General features: G+C 32.6%; 1 protein-coding gene across 1 annotated transcript; it reads left to right on the top strand.

Annotated features, from left to right (window-relative positions):
- Nucleotides 1-198: 198 nt before the first annotated feature.
- Nucleotides 199-20554, top strand: LOC132756352 (ATP-binding cassette sub-family F member 1-like). Its single transcript, XM_060747407.1, has 18 exons — nt 199-354; nt 2597-2667; nt 3482-3598; nt 4066-4180; nt 5331-5435; nt 6189-6328; nt 6875-7023; nt 7744-7827; nt 8808-8932; nt 10074-10186; nt 10774-10948; nt 11886-11960; nt 12681-12751; nt 13455-13487; nt 14505-14576; nt 15785-15946; nt 16899-16971; nt 19708-20554. The coding sequence occupies exons 1-18, from the start codon at nt 321-323 to the stop codon at nt 19881-19883; spliced, it is 1890 nt and encodes a 629-aa protein (XP_060603390.1). The 5' UTR covers nt 199-320; the 3' UTR covers nt 19884-20554.
- The last annotated feature ends 1962 nt before the right edge of the window (nt 20555-22516 follow it).

Below are 22516 nucleotides of genomic sequence, written 5' to 3'. Positions count from 1 at the left end.
CCTTATTTGAAAATAAAATACAGGCAGGCAATTTTCGCCGCGAAAAAATTGGCTCAAAGGAAAAATTTGCCAGTGCTAGCCCTGCAGAAGTACCGATTTTAAAACTTGAATACATTGTATAGCATTTTAGAAATATAGATTAGTACACAGTTTGACAATACTAAACTTAAATATTGTCACATAAATTGTAAAATTTGAATGTAACTTTCCAGGTGAAAAATGGTAAAGGTAGAAGAGGTGCCTCTCCAGACGCTGACAATGGCGAGGACGAAGATGATGATGATGATTTTAATGATGAACCAGAAGAGATCGACAGAGATATGGCTGGTCAGTTTGGAGATGAGGAACCTGCAGGTTTGAATCCCAAGTTCTGTTTCAACGATCTTACATAGTCTATAAGTATTTCTTTGGTTTAAGCTTGTAAAAAAAGGCATGCTCTGTGTTGCTAGGAAATATATGTCACTTAATTAAGTGAAGGCTTTTTGATTTATTAAAATAACTTCTTTTAATCAGGTGAAGAACCAGTGATTTTTCTGCTTATATAACAGACTCCGATAAAGGGCCTCTTCCCAATTGAAATTTTTTCTAAAACCATGCAGTTTTCCCAATAATTTAAACTTCAACTTGCTTTTTAACTTCCCAAATTAGCAATTTTAGCGATAATTTTCCCCAAAATCAAGTGGCTATGGGTTCTTCCCAATTAAGTGTGAAAAATCAGTGTACTCTTTGGTTGACTTACAATCATTGGTATCTTACTGCTGTAGGTTTTAATCCGACTTACAACTTTGAATTTTAACCAAGGTTTTCCAAATAAAAGGTTAGTGTTGTACTCTGCTGCCATCTCATGCCTGAAGTACAGACTAGCACCAGACGTTGTCCTCAACTTGAAAATTGAAAAACATTGTTATGACCTTACAAGTGTGACTTAACATACAAATGTACTAAAAAAAAAAAATTCATTGAAAACCAGGAATAATGTGTGTATAACATAAAAGTTGCCAGTGATTTTTAAGGCCAAAAGTATTATGTTTTTCCCTAATTATAGAAAAATGTTCCTCTAAAAATGTTATAGAATATAGGAAACCCCTAAAATTTTGGAGTGATTTAATTTGAGGAAATTTCTACTGATATAAGCAGAGGTATCCTGGTTTCTAGTATTTTGAATATGAATTATCAATGATTGTTTCAAACCTGTCTGATTTCGGTGGAGGCATGGCCATGTGGTTAACGCAATGAACTAATAATCTGAGGATCGCTATCCTCATAGGTTCAAACCCCATCAAGCCATTGTTTCCTTGAGAAAGAAACTTGACACACATTGCTCAGTACTGGTTGGTTCCAGGAATGGATTCAAGAGTTCCATAAGCTTTAGGCAAACTTTTGACAAGTTAAACCAAACCTTGCTGATTTTTATTTTTATTATGCCCCCGCCATGTAATGGCCGGGGCATATAGTGTTACCCTGTTCCATTATTCTGTCATTCCGTCATCATCAGTTTCAGTTCATTATCTAAGAACGGTTGCACGCATTCAACTCAATTTGACATATGGATATATCATGAGAAAATACAGGTCAATTCGAATTTGGTCATGGTTCGATGATTATTGGCAGAGTTATGCCCCTTTTACTTTGAAAATAACATGAAATTTTCAGTTTGCCTTTATAATCTCCCCAACGGTACAACACATTCAATTCAAATTTGACATATGGATATGTCGTGAGAAAATACAGGTCAAGTTCAAATTTGGTCATGATTCAATGATTTTTGGCAGAGTTATGCCCCTTTCACATTGAAAATAATATGAAATTTTCAGTTTCCGATCATTATCTCCCCAATGGTACAACACATTCAACTCAAATTTGACATATGGATATGTAACAGGAATGCGTAGGTCAAGTTCAAAGTTGGTCATGGTTCAATGATTTTTGGCAGAGTAATGTCCCTTTCACTTTGAAAATGATATGAAATTTACAGTTTCTGTTCATTATCTACCCAACAACTCAAATTTGACATATGGATATGTCAAAGGAATGGTCAGGTCAAGTTGGAATTTGGTAATGGTTCGATGATTTTTTGGCAGAGTTCTGTCCCTTTCACTTAGAAAAATAATATAGATACATCTTAGGAATAAGCAGTTTAAGTTTGAATTTGGTCGTGGTTCAATGATTTTGGACAAACTTATCTTTCTTTAATGTTGGAAAAATTTTGAACTTTCACTTTCAGCACTGAAATGTATGTAGCCATTTTTTTGGCTAGAAATATGAAATATGCTATTTTCAAAAGGTTTAGACTGTATAATTTCAGTGCCTTGAATATTGTATGAAAATGGTTTGTGTTAATATTGAAAAGTTTTAAGGGCTTTGAACTTAAAATGAAAAAAAATAATTTGTGCAAACAAATTTGGAACTAAATATTATTATTATTTTATTATAACATCTGAAATTTTGGCTGCATGCGGGGGCATCCATGGCATGATGACACATTTCTAGTTTCATACAAAATTGCTAATAACAACACATTATTCCACTCTTGATGGGCTTCCACCATCTTTGCCAAATATGTGGAAAAAAAATCTCTGATTGTAATATTTTGTAGATGAAGTAGATAAAGAAGAGACTGTCAAACCTAAACTGAGTAAGAAAGAATTAAAAAAGCTTAAAAAACAGGTAATTAACTAGAAATTCAATAAATTAGAAAATCACGCTAAGTGTTGTTATACAAGATAAAAGAATGTTTAAATGTTCACATAAAACAATGTTTAAATGTTCACATAAACAACTAAGGGCCTCCATGGCTGTGTGATGAAGTTGGCCGACTGAACCACTTACACCTTGCCACTGTGGGCTAGAATCCTGCCTGGGAACTTTGGCTTCTTTCATGTGTCAAAGGGGCATCATTTGAAAAGCTATGTTTGTACAAGTTATGCCCCTTTTTAACTTGAATATTTTGTCAACAGAATGATTTCAAACATTTAATAGGTATTAGCATAAACAACTTGCAATATTTGTATATCTTGGCATGGCATAGTTGTAAGACAAGGGGCATTATTCTGAAAATTATATAGTTAGAGTAGTGCCCCTTTTTAACTTGCACTTTTTGTCAAAATTGCTTAATTGTTAATTATTAGCAGGATGATTTTACAACCATCAAAGTTTTCAACTTAAAACTTGTAATACTTGTTTATCATATAAACATAATGTTTAGACAGGCTAAATTTTAGTGTTATACTTTAGGCTTGTCAATGAAAAATGGTTCTTTTTCACTTCAAACGGTTGTTAAATTTGGTATGTGATAAGTAGTACAAAATGTATATTAAATTTGTGCAACTAAAATTATAATTTATTGAACTTGTTCAATAAAATGATATAATGCTCGCAATATAACTTTATTCAATTTGTTCAATAGATTCAGTATTTAACTTCAACTTATTCAATATCCTCTATTTATGGAATAGGTAATGATTTTCTAATCTTGTTTTAGATGGAATATAACAAACAATTAGAGAGTTTGGACCCCAACAGTATACACCAGTTCTCTGTCTCACAAGCTGAAAAATCAGCCAAAGCAGCTGTTCTAGAAAACCAGCTTGATATTAAGGTATGTTATTTGCATTTTCATCTTAAAATCTGAAATTTTCATTGAAAAAAAATGTTTTTTGATGCTGTTCCCCTTAAATGAAAAAAATAAAGTCTGCACGCTTAGTTCAATAGAAGAGCATCTGATTAGAAATCCAGAGGTGGCTGGTTTAATCCTCCGGCGAGGCGTAATTTCTCGGTGACATTTAATCTCGGACATTGAGTTGGATAAGAAGTCTGTCACTTTCAGAGAAATCGGTAATTACTTGTTTGTAGTCAAGGAAAACAAGTTATGTTATTGACTGGCAAGATATGTCCCAAAAATGTGTTAAAATAGGTTTCAATAACCAACCAAACAAACTGAAATTCAAATACTTTTGTAACAGAATTCTGTAGGAAATATTATATACATGTATGGCTTAGTTACTATTTATAAACTACAGCTCATCAGCAATGATACATTATTATTGTGTTACAACAATATTTCAGGTTGAGAATTTTTCTATATCGGCACGTGGGAAAGATCTGTTTGTAAATGCCAGTTCTTTTATATCACTGGCTAGGCAGAAAAAGATTATGGCTTTAGTAGGTTCACCGAACACGGGTCACGAGGCGCTATCCGCACCGCCGTGTGGCGCTCACCTTCGTAAAGAAGTTATCCTATTCTACATAAAACATTTTCATAATGACCAACGACATTTATATAACTAGACTGCACCAGTAGACTCGATTTTGATTGGTTGCATTTGCTGATTTTTTTAAAAAAAAAAACCCTTTTTTGCTTTTGAAAAAAACTCACTACTACTCAGGCTTTCAAGTTAAAAATCTTGCTTAAATGTGGGGAAGTGTCCACACAAAAATAAAATGCCGTCTCGGAGGAAGCTATCCATGTAGTTAACAAAACATCGTTGGTTCTACTTGGGTACCCGCTCATGTCTTAAATACCACCTGAGGTTTTGCTCCACCAGTAAAGCTGGAAAGTCTGCATATTACATCTACTGTGTTTCTGTGACATAAGTCCCAACCTAAAAAGTTAACCTGTTAGACAGCCAGCCGGCATTGCTCAATAGGTTAGAGCGCGTGACTGATAATCAAGACATTGTGGGTTCGGTTCCCGGGCTGGCCAACTTAAATTACTAATCAGTCTTTCGGATGAGACTTTAAATCGAGGTCCCATGTATGATTGCTGAAACACTTGGCACTTAAAAGGACCAGAAAAAGCTTCTGGAATTGGGGCATATTTCTGTATCTGATTCTTGCACTATCCTCCAAAATCTAAAATGTCTAATACTCTTCTGGAGGACTCGCCCATATGGGCAACCAGTGGCGAGTATAAAATACACACATAACCTGTTAGTGCACTAAGGTGACATTGTGATGAAGAAGTGTATGCATAATGGGGAAGGTGCTCTCTCTGAGACACTACATATGGGCAAAATGAATGTGTATACAGAAGTTACCGCCAGCTCTTTCTGCTAAAGTATGCTTTGAAAAAAAACATATTCAGTAGTGTGATGCCACTGATTTATTGCACATTTTCATCGGCTATCTTACAATTTATAGAGAGCAATGATTTTGTATTTCTATTAGATAAGATCAAATTTCACAACTTCAGTGTACCAAAAGGAAATATGGAAAACCTGAATTTGATTAACAAATATCCTAAGTTTTGAGTTAACATAATATGATGTAGAAGATGACAAGTATTAATATCTTTTTTGAGTTGAACAATTGTTTAAAATCTTTAATCAAAGTTTATTATTACAATTACAGACACGGAAAGACAACTTTGTTGAAGCATATATCAGGCCGTGCCCTTAACATCCCTCCCAATATAGATGTCCTATATTGCGAACAAGGTAAGATTTCACTTTCTCTTTGTGAACCTACTTGTATTGTTTTAACAGATATACAAAGAAACTGAAAGTAATAAGTCACTTTTGATTGTTTTTATGTCCTTTTTCTACACAGGTAATTTTTGTAAACAGTATGAGGAAAAACATTGTAAGTATCTCAAAAAGTATTAAAGGGAATGGATTGAAACTTCACACACTTATTTGAGAGCATAATAGGGAGTCACTCTCCAGGGCTTATAACTCTATCAAGGATTTTGACAGAAAATTTGCCATTTGTAAACTATGAAAAAATCTACATTATCCAGGCTCTTGTTTTACTATCAAGCACTGAGAATAGTCAAGCATGCTTTCCTAATGACACCTAGATTTAGTTTTTTTACCACATTCTTAGCACCTCAAATATATGGTTTGAATCCTATATGAGAGGATGTTGAAGGTTAGAGCTGTAATTGATTCAGTGCAAAGCATATCAACGATATATGGACACAGGGGACAAATTTCGATGATATATTGGTTTATTGCCCTTCCATATATATACCTCACAAATGAATAATCAATGCTTTAATTTATCATTTCGATCATTTGATCCAGGCTGTTCCCTTACAAACCCTATTACAAGTAGAGAAACTGATAGCAAACAGCATGGATCCTAATCAGACTGTGCAGATGGACAGGTTGGTCTGGATAAATGCTAGGCGCAAACACACTATGTTGGTTTTGTCATGGCGCGGCTCAATTTTCTCAATTTTGTTACAGAGGTGATAGCTGATGAAACTCCAGCTTTGTCTGTTGTCCTGAAAGCTGATGTAAAGAGAGAGGCTTTGCTGGAGGAGGAAAAAAAACTTGTAAAGGAAAGTGATGCTGGCAACACGAAAAATTCAGAAAGATTAAATCAGGTATACATATATATATATATATATTTTTTTTTTTTTTCTTTTCCTTGGCTTTTATATTCAAAATACCACTGAAAAGTTGCTAAAATTATTCCTTAAAGCAGCTTTCAGCTTTTCTTAAGGTTAACTATTCTATTTTTAGATGAAATGTTTCAATTAGTTGTCAAATCAAAAGAATATGGAAAATGAAACTTGCCAGTGATAAAAATTTTAGACAATAAGGAAACCCCTAGATACCTCTAATCTACCGGGCGGCTGTCTATATGTAAATTAGTAAGGCGGACAACTTGTTTCCTAATTTTCTATTTTTAGAAACAAACATCACTGTTGCTTTATAAAAAGCTCTCAAGACATATTTGAAGAAGGTTTTTCTCAGTGACATGTTGCACTTTTTAAAGCTTAAGTACTGAAATACTTAGTTTGAAACAATACAGAATTGTTTTTTCCGACAGAAAATAAAAGCTGATTGTTTCACATGCTTTGCCGATTTCTAGTACTTTCAGTACTTTGATTTATTGTCTATGTAAAAAATAATTTCAATATAAACAGGTATATGAAGAGTTGCGCGCTATTGGGGCCGACGCAGCTGAACCAAAGGCTAGAAGAATTCTGTCCGGTCTCGGATTTACCGTAGGAATGATGGAACGGCCGACCAAAAGCCTGTCAGGTGGATGGAGAATGAGAGTTTCATTAGCAAAGTGAGTAATGAATGGCTGTAAAATTAACGCTCCCAAACTTATGTGACTTAAACTTAAAATGGTGCCAGTGGTTTTGTATATTCTGAAATTCTTTCAAAAAGGGCAGAATTTAAAGTGTAGATTGATTTTAGAAAGCATTTGAGCCGTGTCACGACAAAACCAACAGCATTCGCGCAGTCTGATCAGGATTCATGCTGTTCGCTATCAGTTTCTCTACTTGTTATAGGGTTTGTAAGCGAACAGCATGGATCCTGATCAGACTGCACGGATGCGCAGGCTGGTCTGGATCCATGCTGGTCGCAAACCCATTGTGTTGGTTTTGTCATGACACAGCTCATTTATTGTTCATTCTATATTGCTGGCGTGATCTTTTTTCATGAATTTCTTTTAGCAGCAAATTTATATAGTAAGGAATCCCGAAATGTTTTCATTGGGCTATCGAAATAAACATAAAAAAAGCTTTACATACATGAAATTGTTATAAAAATAATTCAGTTTGTTATAACTATAAATTTTATGCACATACAGAAAACTGGGAGTTCCCATAAGAGTTACATTCAAACCTCCGTAATGAATTTAAGTATGAATATGTTAACAGGGCAATTTTATAGTCAGTTTTGTTATTTCATGATATAAATACTTGGCAAAAGGGGATGATTATGTACACACAAAAGTGTAATGATACATTTTAATTTTTAGATAAATTATTTTTACTTTCAGAGCATTGTTTTTGGAGCCTACGTTACTGATGTTAGATGAACCTACAAACCATTTAGATCTAAACGCTGTTATTTGGCTAGATAAGTAAGTTTTCCTTTATTTGAAGTTCCTGTTTGTTGTAATTCAGTCTTTATAGAAAATAAATTTCTAATTACCTCCCTTTATTAACATGAGATGTAAATGCGATAATATCTTTACAAATAATACCTTTTTGAACTTTAAATATTGATAAATCTTCATTTGAGCATTATATTTATGATATAAAACCATAAAAATTTTGAGTTACAGGATCTTTAATATTTATTTAGAATTAACCTATATTTTATCTGTTCTTAGAATATGCATGAAGAAAACTTATTTGATCATTGCACATACATTTTAGAAAAAGTTCCCATGCTTGGCTTACTAATGATTTGAAGGGGCCCCACTGAGGTCAAGAAGCCTAAAAAATGTAAAAACTTATAAACTTGACATGTATCAAGTGATGCATTTAAAATGAGAAAAATTTGTAAAAGATAATAATGAAAGAGTTAGAGTTAAATTGTAAATCATTTTTTTTTGCATGATTTTTAGCCTGGTTTGAATGGGAAAAAATTATGACACTTACCATTTTTGGTCATTATGCACAATAAAAATTATTATTCTGGGGAAATGGACTGAGTTAATGATCTGAAACTTTACACAAAAGATATTAGTCTGGACCTTCATAAAATGATGCACTTGAAGTCTTGAAAAATTTATTTCAAGTTCTTTCATGTAAGTAAATCTTAAGTGGAGAAAGTTTAATTAGAGATAGATTTCTTTTATTCAATTTCAACAATATGTAAGTCTTAAAATAAAATATTGTCTATTTATTGTTATGTTACCTACCCACTAAAAAATCTTAGATGGACATAAGCAAATACACTAGAACTTCTGTGTATAAAACTTCCATTAGTAGATTTTCTTGATTTGTTAAAATAAAATGAAAAGTCGTGATTTTCACCTTATATATTATCCAATTCCCTTGAACTGTGACTAGCCGAGGTTCTATTGTACTCTTATCAACATGATTTTATTTACAGTTATCTTCAGTCATGGAAGAAGACGTTGCTAGTCGTCTCTCACGATCAGAGTTTCCTCGACAATGTTTGTTCAGATATTATACATCTAGATCAACAAAAACTCTTCTACTACAGGGGAAACTATGGTGAATATTTTCTTTAAGTATATTTCATTCAGCAGCATTAAAGTGTTCAGCCCGGTCTCTTCTGTCATTGTACTAAACCTGTAAAATTAGTAGTGATGTTCAGATTGGCGCAAGTCGTCAATAATCATTTACTGTTATGTAAATCCTTTCACAAAAATTTGTTGAAAATGTTTAAAAATCAAAGGTAATTAATTCTGACGGTAATTTTCTTTTAGGAACACCTCGCCGATCGCAAAAAATCATCTCAGAAACAATTTGGAGTTGGACAGGCTCAATTAGTGATGTAAACAATAGTACATTGTAATATAATGTGATTTGAATGTTATTATTTGACATCCATTGCAAAATAAAATCTATTTCTTAAAATTATGAATACATAAGGTTAAAACTGTGTTAAAAAGTGCTAAATGAAGTTCATGTTACTGAATAAAATCAAGTGCCTTGTGAAGAAATCTTACTTCCATATTTCTTTTTAATGCGACTTTATTCGAAAAGTTATCGATTATGTCCCATCCGACTGAACCAATGATCGATTGGGACAAATTTCAACCGATTTCCATCACTAAAAATTAGACTTAGGAGATAATTTTACCATGGATAATAATAATTATGTACTTAAAAAAAGGAAGTATTGAGGTTATTATACATTGTTGAGTCCAATACTGATTTCAAAGGGACATGTACACTGCTGTTAAATCTATTTTTGGATAAAGGTGCTAGCTTAGTTCAGTATAAGTTTTGTAGCTGTGCACGAGTTAAATAGAATCTGTATTTGTAATTAAAACTTTATTAAGACCTCTTTTATTTTACACCACCAATTTTTGAACATTTTGATAGAATCTTCATTTGTCAGGTATGATATGAATTTGATATGGATTTTTTTGGATAGAGAAAACTAGGAAGGATTATGTACAATATGGTTTTGATATGGATGAAAACTAGGCCAAATTGATAAGTTTTGATCCAAATAATGATTTATATTTGAAGATCACATGGTTGAAACGCAGGAAGTTGATTGGTTACATTTTTATAATGTTTGAAATAAAAAGAAATACACTGTTTATATAACATGAAAAATTTCAACATCATATGATAAATATCTGTAAAAGATTTTTATTGTATTCATTGCTTTATGTTTAAGCTACCTTCAAGAAGATGTTGGTACAGAAACGAAAGGAACAGTTGAAAGCTTATGAAAAGCAAGAAAAACAAATCAAGGAGGATAAAGCCTCAGGGAAATCCAAGAAAGTTGCTGTAAGTATTTCAACAAGGATAAAGTCTCCAGAGAAGCATATGTTTGTGATTTTTATATTTTTTGGTTTTTGCTGCCCAGTAAGATGGTAAGAATAAAAGCACAAATATTGGAAAATAAAAATCTTTCATATGCATCAGTAAGTGTATTAGCATTTGATGTAATATTTCTTTTATTTTTATTAATTTATGTTGTTGATTTGTCAGCACCTTTGATGCTGAGATGTTACAGGCATTGACTTTAAATCATCGGTCCCTAAAACAAGCACTTATATGAAAGAAAGGTATCCAATTAACTCATATAAGCCATGTGGTTCTGCTTAGGTGCCAGCTAATGTCTGAAACTAATGCAATGGGGTCAGAGGGTCTTCCTCTACCAGTAATGCTGGTAAAGTGTAATAATTATGATATTCACAGCTCGGTGTGACTCCCCCCACCCCCCAAAAAAAAATCATTGGAAAAACTATTCTGTTAGCTTATCACCATAAAAAAGTCTCATTAGGATGGGTCCTGAAAAAGTTACTTCGTGCTGTAATAATTGATACAGATTTTTGGTAGATAGAGATTTTATAAACATTATAATGATTTAGGAATCAAAAGCAAAGGAAGCTCTTACAAGAAAACAGATGAAGAATCGCACCAAGCAGGAAATGTTTGCAGAAGACGAGAAGAAAACCGAGTTGTTACAGAAACCGAAAGAATATATGGTGAAGTTCCGGTTCCCAAAACCAGCTCCGCTCAATCCACCCATCCTTGGTATATCAAGTACGTATCAACAAGGCATTTATTTACCCTATCACCTATCTAATGGCTTAGTGTTCACTAAAAATAAAAGGGACTCCACTGATTGTTTTGAAATGACGGGACTGGAAATAATTTAATCGAGATTACTTCTCCATTCGATGTAGGGCTGTACTACTAATGTGAATGCAAAATTTCAGATCATTTGCTCACACTGTTTTTCCAGAATAATTATTACGATTGTGAAAAATTACGCAAAATATTAAACGCGTTTTACTCAAGTTGGGCTAAGAGTAGCACAAAATACATATCTACATATAAATATCTTCCTATTTTAAAAGCCTCAGCTTTGTTATGTAAAGAATTAGAAATTTATATTTTTGGCCTTTGTACATATTGATCTTAAAATTGATCCTTATTTTGATTTGATTATTTTTATATTTGTATTGATGTTCCACAATTTTATTCAAAAATAGAAAAATCAGCGTTTCTTCACATTTTGTTTGTTTATCAGTTTGTTGTGAGCCTAATATGATCAATTTTAGTTCCATAAAGCAATGAAAATAAAATCTTTTTTTTTTAACACTGGGCCAAGGGCCTATTTATCACTTCCGTCCCATTATATTCCACAGTTAATGTTTTAGTAAGAGTTTGTATGGTTTAAATGGCTTAAACACATTTTTTTGCTTTAAAAATATCCACATTTTTTCTGTTATATATATTTACTGTACCCCAAATTTATTGAGATTGTGTAAGAAATTATGAACTTAATAATCTCTTCAATCTGTCCTGAAAATAATTAGTACAAAACAACTAATGTAATGTTGCTTGGGCAAGGAATAGCTTCTGACAAGGTTTGAATCCCTTGCAGCCATCAGTCCTCATATTTCCAGTCTTGCTGCGTAAACCACTCGGCCTTATTGCCACATGTATATTTTTATACATGCCTATTCAATTTCAGATTGTACATTCAGTTATGGAAAAGGCCCGGCATTGTTTAAGGATTTAGACTTTGGTATTGATATGAACTCAAGAGGTAAGTGCACACAGTTCTGTTTGTATCCAAATCAAAAATGCCTAACTTAGCAGGAAACAGTTTAGAATCAGAATTTTCTCGATATTTTATTCATTGAAAATAGTATATAGAGGATGTTAAATGAGGCTGAGAATTTATTCATTTGTATTTGTGGCTAAAAGAGCAAAAGGCAAAACAATTGGGTAGCCACATAACAATCCATATGACTGTGAGAATGTCTGTCTGTTGGGCAAGGAATTGAATTGAATGGAGTACTTTACTTAACTCTTTCAGTAACTGTAAACTGAAATATACTTAAATGTCCAGAGTTTAGATATTTAGTAAATGTCTATATCTTTCTAACAATAAAAATAATGAACAGGAACGATGCGGTGGCAAATGTGCTCTGGTAAATTCAATATGGCTTACTGCTGTGATCTGGAATGAAAACTACCAACACCATGGTAGTTAATGGTCATAAGCTGTGATTCTTGAATTCTTAACTAGGATATAATAGAGGCTACAGCTTAGCTTTTTGTCAGGTTGGCATCCAAAAAACATTGTACAAATTATAGCCATTGGGACATATGAAGTGTGATTTAAAATAAAAAAAAAAAGAGTAAAATCTTTCTGTATAAAAAACAAAAACTGACTGAAAATATCTTGCCATCAATCCACAAAATATTTGGTAGTTTTAATCTGATTAATATATACATTTACACTATTTAACAAATTTTTCAGTTGCAATTGTTGGCCCCAATGGTGTTGGGAAAAGTACATTCCTAAAACTGTTAGTGGGAGACCTGGAACTGGTAAGTATTATTAATATTATTACATCCTTTGATTTTGTTATGTTTTATATATCAACTTTGATATGATTTACAACAATTGTCATATATAGAAGATATTTAATCGTTTGTGTGTAAGATGAAATTTTATTTCATCGAGTGAGCTTTAAAAACAGTATTGTATTCTCATGAGTGGCGTAGTGGCAGCCATTGTAAGATTCTGATAATATTACATGCATGATATATATAGAGATGTGTAATGCTTATATTACATGGTAAAGACATGTATATGACTACAGCCAAAGCCAGTGACAAAAATTTTAAAATCATAATTTTACTAAATTTATTTCAGTCAATTCTTTTAAAATAGTAAATTTTTGGTTTTGGTTAAAATAGTAAATTTATCGTTCCTCCTCCACCAGTAAAGCTGAAACAACACTATATGTCCTGTATTGTGTCGGTGCAATATAAAATGAAATACCCTCCCAACCCCTTTCAAAAGTTAAAATAAAACATGAATAAAGCAATTCTAAGAACATTGATATTTTAGCATTTTGATGCATTTGTTGATAAAAAAGTGAAAAATTTATAAATACAGTATTGTAAGTCCGTTTAGCTAATTTCTGCCATTACATGTCTTTGTCCTCAAAATGGTGAAGACACGATAATATACTCACATATCACTAATTTGAAGGCTTAGGTAATCTTGTTGATTTTAATATTTCAGACGGTGGGAGAGTTGCAAAAGAATCACAGATTGGTAAGTTATATTATGGATATATCTGATGCCCTTTAAACCTGCTAAATTTGTATAATAGATTTGCCCTGCATTGTATTTGGAATAATCCATTCGATGTTTAAGGGGTTCCAACACATCAAAATACAAAAACAAAGATAGAATCTTCCAACAGTGCAGTCTGATAAAACTGTTGAAATATGAAGATGGTTGGTGACAAACACTAAGCATTTTTGGTTCCTGCAGGATAAGGTTTAAAAATTGCATTGCTACACACAGGAATTACTGATATATTTATCCTGATTTGAACTCGAAAATGGCATTTGATACTCATAATGAATTTTTAGCTGAGATAAAGATTTCAATCGAATAAAAACTTTTTTTCTTACTATGACACTATATGGAAGTTTTGTTTTACATGATTCAAAATAATCATATGATCTTTATATGATAGCTGTCTTTTCATATGATAGCTTTCTTTTCATATCATTGCTATAACTTATAAAAAAACTGCCTGTTATAGACTTAAGGACTGTCACATACCAGAGAACTTACACATATTTAAGGACTAATATATTAAAGATCCGTCACATATAATAGGTCTGTCACATATTTCAGGACTACCACATTATATAAGGACTTATATTAAAGGACTGTCACATATTAAAGGACTCGCATAGCACATATAGATTTTATAGATTTCACATAGTGAAGGATTATAGCAGAATAAATAAATAATAATAATTAAATCAATATTATATGGCATTTGAGTATGTGACTGAAAAAAAATTGTTAAACTTTTAAAGTTTTTGTTTGAATTGTGAATTATATAATAATATTATTGTTTCTGAATTATACACATTGATTTACATAAGTTAAAGGAACAAAGAATTCCTGAAAAGCCTTGATAGTTTTCAATGAGAGTTTAAAAAAGTTTTGTTTTTTAAATGAACAGATAGCGAATGAGTCACATATTACTCAAACTCTTGTTGCATTTTTATAAAATACTAGTCTTAATAATGATACGTTTTTGGCTTTCAGAGGATTGGAAAATATGATCAGCACTCTGCAGATCAACTTACACCAGATGAAACACCCATTGAACATTTACAGGTAAGTTACATGTTTGTTTGTTGTTGTTGTTGTTTTGTTGTTGTTTTGTTTGTTTTTGGTTTTTTTTGGGGGAGGGGAGGGGTTTGTTGGGCCTCCATAGCTGAGTGGTTAAAGTCTAGGACTTCTAATCACTTGCCTTTCAAGACTGTAGGTTTAAATCTCATATCACCCAAGGACTTTTACTCCTTATGTAAGGAAGGTCTTTTGTCAATGGAAGCTTGGGTGGTTCTACTCAGGTTTGTTTGAGTGTAAAATAATGCACAAGAGGAACCCAAGGTCGAGGGGTTAGAGTCAATGACTTCTAATCCAGTTACCTCTCTGGCGTCGGTTCTATCCCCAGGATAATATGCTTTGGTAGTTTAGCACGGAGGAAGGTAGTCTAGTAGTGGTGTAGCTCTCCAGGAACGATGGTTAGGAAACTACCCGCCTATATGACTGAAATACTGTTGGGAAAAGGCGTAAAATGAAACAAACAAACATTAAGCATATTTTCGTTATGGTTAATTATGAAACTTGTTAAGTCAAGAGACCACTTCATTAAAATGACAAGCCCCAGTGTCATATGAGGAAATATAGTTTTGACAAAAACAGATTTAAGGTTAATTGAGAAATTATAAGTCCTTCAAGTAAAATTTCACCGTATGTTAAACTTTGTTTTAAAGACCACTAAATGTCTTTATTATCTTTGATTTAAGCTATTTAAAACAATAAAGATATAAAATTTGTTCTTTTCTTTCAAAGGTCAAATGTCAACTAAATAACGCTTAATCCACTTGGTTTTGTTTGTTGTTTTTTTTCGGGGGGGGGGGGGGGGGTTAATGAAAACTTTTAAACCTTTCTCTATCAAAGTGTTATAGGATATATTTTTTTGAAGAAAACCAATACAAAAGACGGCCTAGGTTTTATTTTCTACCAATATTAACTTTAATATTTCATTATTTTTTATGGGATAAAGTGTCGAGGAAAGCATGTATTCTGGAATTTTTTATTTTTTTTTTATTTTTTTTGGAAAGTAAAACTGTTTGAATTTTTGATTGGTCAAGCACATGGTTTCACTTTCCTTTAAAAATACTGGATTATTCCACTAAAACATTTGATGTATGTGTATGCCCCACACAGACCATAAAATGTCAAATAGTATCAGCATTGTGTCTATTATAGTATGAATAAAATACAAATATAATAAAAAAAACTTATTTTATTTACAGAGAAATTTTAATATGGACTATCAGCTGTGCAGGAAGACTTTAGGAAGTTTCGGTTTACCCGGACATGCTCATACAATAAAGAACCGTGATTTATCCGGTGGACAGAAAGCGAGAGTTGCCCTCGCTGATCTGACTTGCAGACAACCTGATGTCCTTGTTCTTGTATGTGTTTTCCTATTTTTATCCCATCCGCGCAGTCTGATCAGGATCCATGCTGTACGCTTACCAACTCTTTTACAAGTAGAGAACCTGATAGCAAACAGCATGGATCCTGATCAGACTGTGCGATGTGCAGGCTGGTCTGGATCCATGCTGGTCGCAGACCCATTATGTTGGTTTTGTTGTGACGCGGCTCATTTATAGTTTAGTTTAATTGTTTAAATGCAGCCAATATTTATGATTGCAATTTGATTGACATTGATTACTATCAGATTTAACAGGAAAACTATTTAAATTCAATGGATGCCTTTATTTCACATGATACAGTTTAACCTTTGTTTTACAGTTATATATTGAATGTAATCAATTATCAGTCAATTACTCCCTTAAAATAATTGTAATTTAATTGATTTAACAGAGACAAGTCTGAGTAATCAATCATTATGAATTACAATCAAATCTGAAAGTAATTGTAATTAAATAAATTTCTTGTCAATGTAATCATCCCCAGGTCTGCTTGCGGATACATTGACCAGTAATTTCTGGTTAGTTTTCCAGGAAAGTCAGTTAAGTTGATAGACCACGGAGATATAACAAAAAATGTGATAAATAATGAGCATAAAAAAAATAGAAAAACCATCAAACTTTGAGACAACTTGCAGAGTTCACAATAATTTATGCAGGCTCCCAAAATCAACCTTTTAGTCACAGCATAGGTCACAGGTTTGAACTACCAATTTGCAGTCACTTTTTAAATTTGGGACGGTGTTAGAGATATTCACGAAACTTTTCTCTTTAACTCTAGTAGCAGGATGTACTTACTTTGTTTGTTTTATTCTTTATGAATTTGTTAAATGTCACAGTTTTCATACAGAATATGTACAATAAACTTTTTCAAATTTAACATTTTTTGGACCAGGCTTCATTTAAGAAAAAATATGTTAAAATTTTTCAGGATGAGCCTACAAATAATCTTGACATTGAGTCAATAGACGCCCTAGCTGAAGCTATTAATGACTTTACAGGAGGTAAGCTTGTGTTTTATTCTAAATATTATATGTTATTTTGGTTTTGGAGTGATATATGTGGATATATTACCTGTCAAGATTTTAAATCACCCGAGCCGTTAGGCGAGGGTGATATTTTATCTTGGGAGGTAATATATCCACATATATCACTCAAAAACCAAAATAATAATTTTATTACCCTTCCCCTGCGGAGTTAAGACGATTTTGAAATAAATCATTTGCTACTTCAAATGAAACGTTGAAATAAGATTCCCTTTAGGGTACCCCTTCCCCACAACATGACGTCACATAAATACATGACGTAGTTTCTCTCGAACCTAACAAATGTAAACAAGAGAAAAGGAGCAGTCTGTTGAACGCACTTTTTTGGAATTAATATCAAGCTTGCACAAGGTCATATTTGTTTTCAATACTGATGAGAAGATGTATCATTAACTCTATTTTGGTAAATATTTATAATTTGACAGTTACAAAGTGCTTGTAAATCGGAATTTACATCACGTAAAATCAAACCGTACGCGCATCGCCACAGCGCATGTTGTTTACAACGTGGGTACCAAACGGGGAAATTTAGTGTGTATATTACCCGTCTGGCTCGGTAATATCAATTTCTTTCTGGTGATCAATAACCAATCAAAAAGGCGGAAAAAATCTGGAAGGGTAATAAACATGTATATACATTTATGATTTAAATATTCGACTGATGATATGCACAAAAAAGCATTGAAAGCGCAACCGAAAAAAATTTAAAATAGAAGGGTGGGTTAATTCTAAAATATTATTATTTTATGTATTTCAACACTGCACATGGAACATTTATTACATTTTAGTATACACGCATGTGTTTATGTATATAATATCAATTAGATATTTATGGGGGTTTTTTTTGTTTGTTTTTTGTTGAGAAAATATACACACATGTACATTTGTTCAACATCTGTGATCAGCACAATGTTAAAGGGACACCACTGAGACAGGACTGGAAATATTTCTCTCAGATTTAGCAATAACTTGCGTGCAGATTTTCATGTGTTAACCCTTCACCCCATCATTTTTATTGTGTAAATGACCAAAAATGAAAAGTGTCGCAACTCATCACTCAAATCAGCCTTAAAAAATGCACAAAACATTGATTTTCAACTAATTCTGAGTATATTTCTTAATTGTCTTTTGCATATTATTCTGTTTTAAGTGCCTCAGCTGAACTATATCATAATCAATTCAAATTTTATGCTTTAAGGCCTTTGTGCCTCGATGGGGTTCCTTAAGATATAACTGGTACTTAAAATTTTCTCCATGTAAAGTATCAAAACGTGAGACCTTTAAAGTGGCATTAGAAAGAATTTTAGTTATTTTAAATATAGCAGTCAATTGTGGGTCGGTGTGACGTAAAACCCAATCAAACAAACAAACAATCGTGGGTTAGGAAGTTTTTTTGTTAGGTTTCTGTTTGGTGTTTATGTGATGGATTGATAGTTTCAGGAAGGGAATACTTAAAGATTTAAATACCACTACAATTATTACATTGGTGTTAAAAGTAGTTAAGTAGAACTCGCAGCAATTATTGAGTAGGATTACCAAATAAATTTACATTATTTTCCTAGATTGTATTCTATCAGCAGCAGAAAATATCACAGTAACACCTAACTCTTTGTTAAAGTTTTGACCCTTTAAACTTTTGTCGTGATACGCTTTAGTCCTGATTTTTGCCACTTTCACTGTATGTACTTGCCATCTTAAGAAAGAATTCATTGTTTACTGATTTCTTAAGATATCATTAATACAGGGCAAATTAAAAATAAATTGACAATAAAGTATTAAAATGTATTTATCAGATTTTGTATTTAATGGATTAGACAGTTAATGTTTTTCAACAAGCCAGTTTGTATTTGATTATCTACATCAACTCAAGAACATCAACTCTTGTAATAATAAATTTGAAAATAGAGAAGAGTTGATGACCTTGAATTTAGGACAAAGTTAACAACTGGGAAAAATGTTAATGGTGGGAAAGCATAAAGGCACCCATTTAAACATACACAGAAATTATAATACCTTTGGTTCGAGTTAAGGCATAATAAATACTCAAATTTATAATTGACAAAGTTAATGCCCATCTTTTAAGTACATTCAATTATTGCTCTTTGTTTTATTTTAATAGGGTTAATTCCCTTTATTAATTTAAGAAAATGACAAGCAATTGCCCCTTTCTTTTGAAATGATTATGTAGAGTTATATCCCTTGATATTACTGTATTTTCCCATAATACTAAATCAGCGTTTAAAGCAGCATGCCTCAAGATTTATCTAATTTGCATGAAAATTTTGAAAATGTTTTTAAAAGTAAAATAGTGTGAAGTGAACAAAAAAAAAGTAACTTGGCGTAAAATACTAAAAAGATAATCAATATCTGCAAAAAGTGCTCATACTGCTATAGTCATGTAAGTCACAGAGTAGGAATATGGAGATACATATTGCAAAATCAGTTCTTAATCCTTCATGGCATGTTAACTATTACTTCAATCTTAAATCTTTTTACTTTTCTTTAAATTGTAGTACATTTTTCTCATTAATCACATGTAAACAATTACTTGACTCTTTTTTGCTTAAGCATTTTTTTTAAGTTTGATTTTCTTCATTTTTTTTTTTAAGTTTGATTTTCTTGAAATTGTTTACTCATATGGTGAAGGCATTTAGCTTTACTAGTATTTTATCACCATGTCGTTGCTTATTTCAGGTGTGGTGATTGTCAGTCATGACCAGAGATTAATCTGTGAAACAAATTGTACTTTATGGGTGGTAGAAGATAGAACTATTAACGAAGTGGACGGAGATTTCAGTGATTATAGAAAAGAACTTTTGGAAGAACTAGGCGAAACTATAGCAACGCCAGGAAATGTAGGGGCAAACTGATAATTTATTATCATGCAGATAACTGGACATAGCTTGTTTATTTATTTTACGAAAGTTTCCAGTCATGAAGAGGTTATTTAAAGAGTTTCATTTCTGCATATTGAAATGATCTTGATTTCTGTATGATCTTTACCTTTAAGGTCAAATGTAGGAATTTTTCTGGGTTTTCTCTCCTTTTTATAAACAGATTTAGGCCATAAAAGCTCAAGTAGTATTTCTGTCAGACAGATCACACTGGGTGACAGATAAATCAAAATAAATTTAAAAAAGGATTTTTTTTAACTTTATATACTGTATATTGACTTTTTTTCTGGTCTTAAAAGATAAATTTTATGAAGAAGAAAAGAAAAAAAACTTTACTTGAATTTTTTCTTATAAAGACTTATATTTAGGGAATGATGGAAGGTAGTTGTTATTATGTTTCTTTATTCAAGTTTTTAAAAAAATAAAAGTTCAAAACTAACATCTACTGCAAAGGAGATATTCCCTCACTAGAACTTAATTGTCAAACTGAGATTGTACTGTTCATATTTATATGACAAAATTTTGATTGATGGTCAGTTCTGCAAGTTTGTGTAAAATGGATATTTAAATTATCAGCAGTTCGAAATGAAATTAATGCTATGTTAAATTATATAAAAGGTAGGAGACTCAATAAAAGCTGAAAAGATTGAATTGTTTGTTTTGTCTTTATACAATGTACATGTATAGGTGTGGTTCTTGTATTTTAGATGTTGGTATCCCTGTCACACTTGGGTAAAGGTTTTGCATTCAAGTTGGTGTCTCCACAACTACAAGGGAATGGGTTGAAACTAAACAAACTTTTAATAGGCGGTCACTGTTTGAGACCCATAATGCTGAAATGGATTTTAATCAAACTATGACCCTTTTTAGCTCACCAGAACCGAAGGTTCAGCGTGAGCTATTAGTATCAAAGCAGGATGCTCTGGTGTCCGTCATCATGTGTCAACAATCGTCTTCTTCTCTGAAAACTGCTGGGCAGATTTACTTAAAATTTTAGGGGTCTCGAGAGCTAAAAATAGAACAACCTTTAGACATCTTCTACAGAACTAATGGATGGATGATCACCAAACTTTGTAGCATTCTTGGGTAGTCTTTTATCAAGTTTGCTCATATTAATTTGATAGGGGCCAACAGAGCTAAAAATAGACAAAAAAACCTTTAAACATCCTACTACAGATCTAATAAAACTTTGTCTGTAGCATTCTTGGGAACTCTGTTATCTTAATTTGATAGGGGCCACTAAAGCTAAAAATAGAAAATATTGAGAATGGATAATTTCCAACATTGAAAAGCAGTTGTTCCTGGTGAGCGGCTCCGGGCCATCTTGTTTATAGTTTATTTTTTACTTTTTCCGGGCTATTGTATTACTATCAAACACAGTCGAGCATGGTGTTCTACCGAGAGTTCTTGTTTATCAGAGGAGGTTCAGCAATATATGTTTCAAATAAAAGGAGGTTTCACATGTAATTCGATTCCATGAGTGGGTCACAGGTCAAACTTTTGCTGATTTTCACTATTTTTTGCCCGAATTACACTGACAAAAGGTGAGGTAATATCAGAATCTCAGACTAGTTATAAATACTAGCCAAATCATGACCTAACTCCATGAGCGTGTGGAGGACATAGAAAGACCCAAAAACCACGATTTATTTGTCTGTTGATAATTGTCTCACTAAATGGTCTCTTACAAAGAAATCAGAGGCGTACTATACTTTTTCATTTCATAAAATAAGAGCCCCGTTAGATGAACAGGGAATTGTTTCTAGAAAAGGTCCAGTACACACCCCCTACGCCCCATAGTACTGGTGATATATAAATGTACGAGATATTACAGCTTTACGGTTTCCGCTGGTCATTTTTTCTCAGAAAGTAAATCCCCAAAAAGTACTCCATTTTGCAGAAGATAGAATAGAATCAGAGCGCAGCAGATAGTGACTTTTGTATCAGCGTCATTAGCCTTTTTATTGAGATGTCAACTGTTAAAGGGACGTAATGGTCATTTACGTGAATGACCGTGGTCAACGGGAGATAAGTCAGTTTGCTTCCACTTTCTTTCTTATTTGTTATTCTTGTGTGAATGTATAAAACTTCGTGTTGTTCCGAAATGTTCAACGTTGATTCTTTTGGTGATTTGTTTGAGATATACTTCCTAACGTATCCATTATGACAGATATATTATGTTAGCAGTGAATAAAATTTTTATAGTATTGATTATGACACGTTTTGGGTATGGTTTATATATATTATGATGATTATGATGATGATGATGATGGTGGTGGTGGTGGTGGTGGTGGTGATATTGATGATGATGATGGCGATGATGACAACGACGACGATGATGACGACGATGATGATGATGATGAATTTACAGAACTAATCTTGAGTGATCTCTGCCTAATGATAAAAGGTATGATAATAAATCAGATAAGAAAACACATATGCTACTAGCTCGACAATATTACCAAATAATTGTGTTCGCGATTTCATATGACAAAATTTTGTCGTCTGCATTTTTGCGACGGACGCGCCCTCAGGCGCGTTCAGAGCTAAGTCATCTACACATGGGATTTCGTTGGCTACACTCGCGCAATGTGTCCTAAACCAATTAA

The sequence above is a fragment of the Ruditapes philippinarum genome, unplaced genomic scaffold, assembly GCF_026571515.1.
Source record: "Ruditapes philippinarum isolate M1 unplaced genomic scaffold, ASM2657151v2 ctg4133_1_1_1_1, whole genome shotgun sequence".
Classification (NCBI taxonomy): Eukaryota; Metazoa; Mollusca; class Bivalvia; order Venerida; family Veneridae; genus Ruditapes; species Ruditapes philippinarum.
This window is presented reverse-complemented; position numbering and strand designations above follow the sequence as displayed.

Excerpts from the sequence above, each read along its gene's own strand:
- LOC132756352 (XM_060747407.1), top strand. The coding sequence starts at position 321 with ATGGCTGGTCAGTTTGGAGATGAGGAACCTGCAG. Across the intron at positions 7,024-7,743 it reads ATGAGAGTTTCATTAGCAAA|AGCATTGTTTTTGGAGCCTA; the intron begins GTGAGTAATGAA and ends TTTTACTTTCAG. Across the intron at positions 8,933-10,073 it reads CTACTACAGGGGAAACTATG|CTACCTTCAAGAAGATGTTG; the intron begins GTGAATATTTTC and ends TTTATGTTTAAG.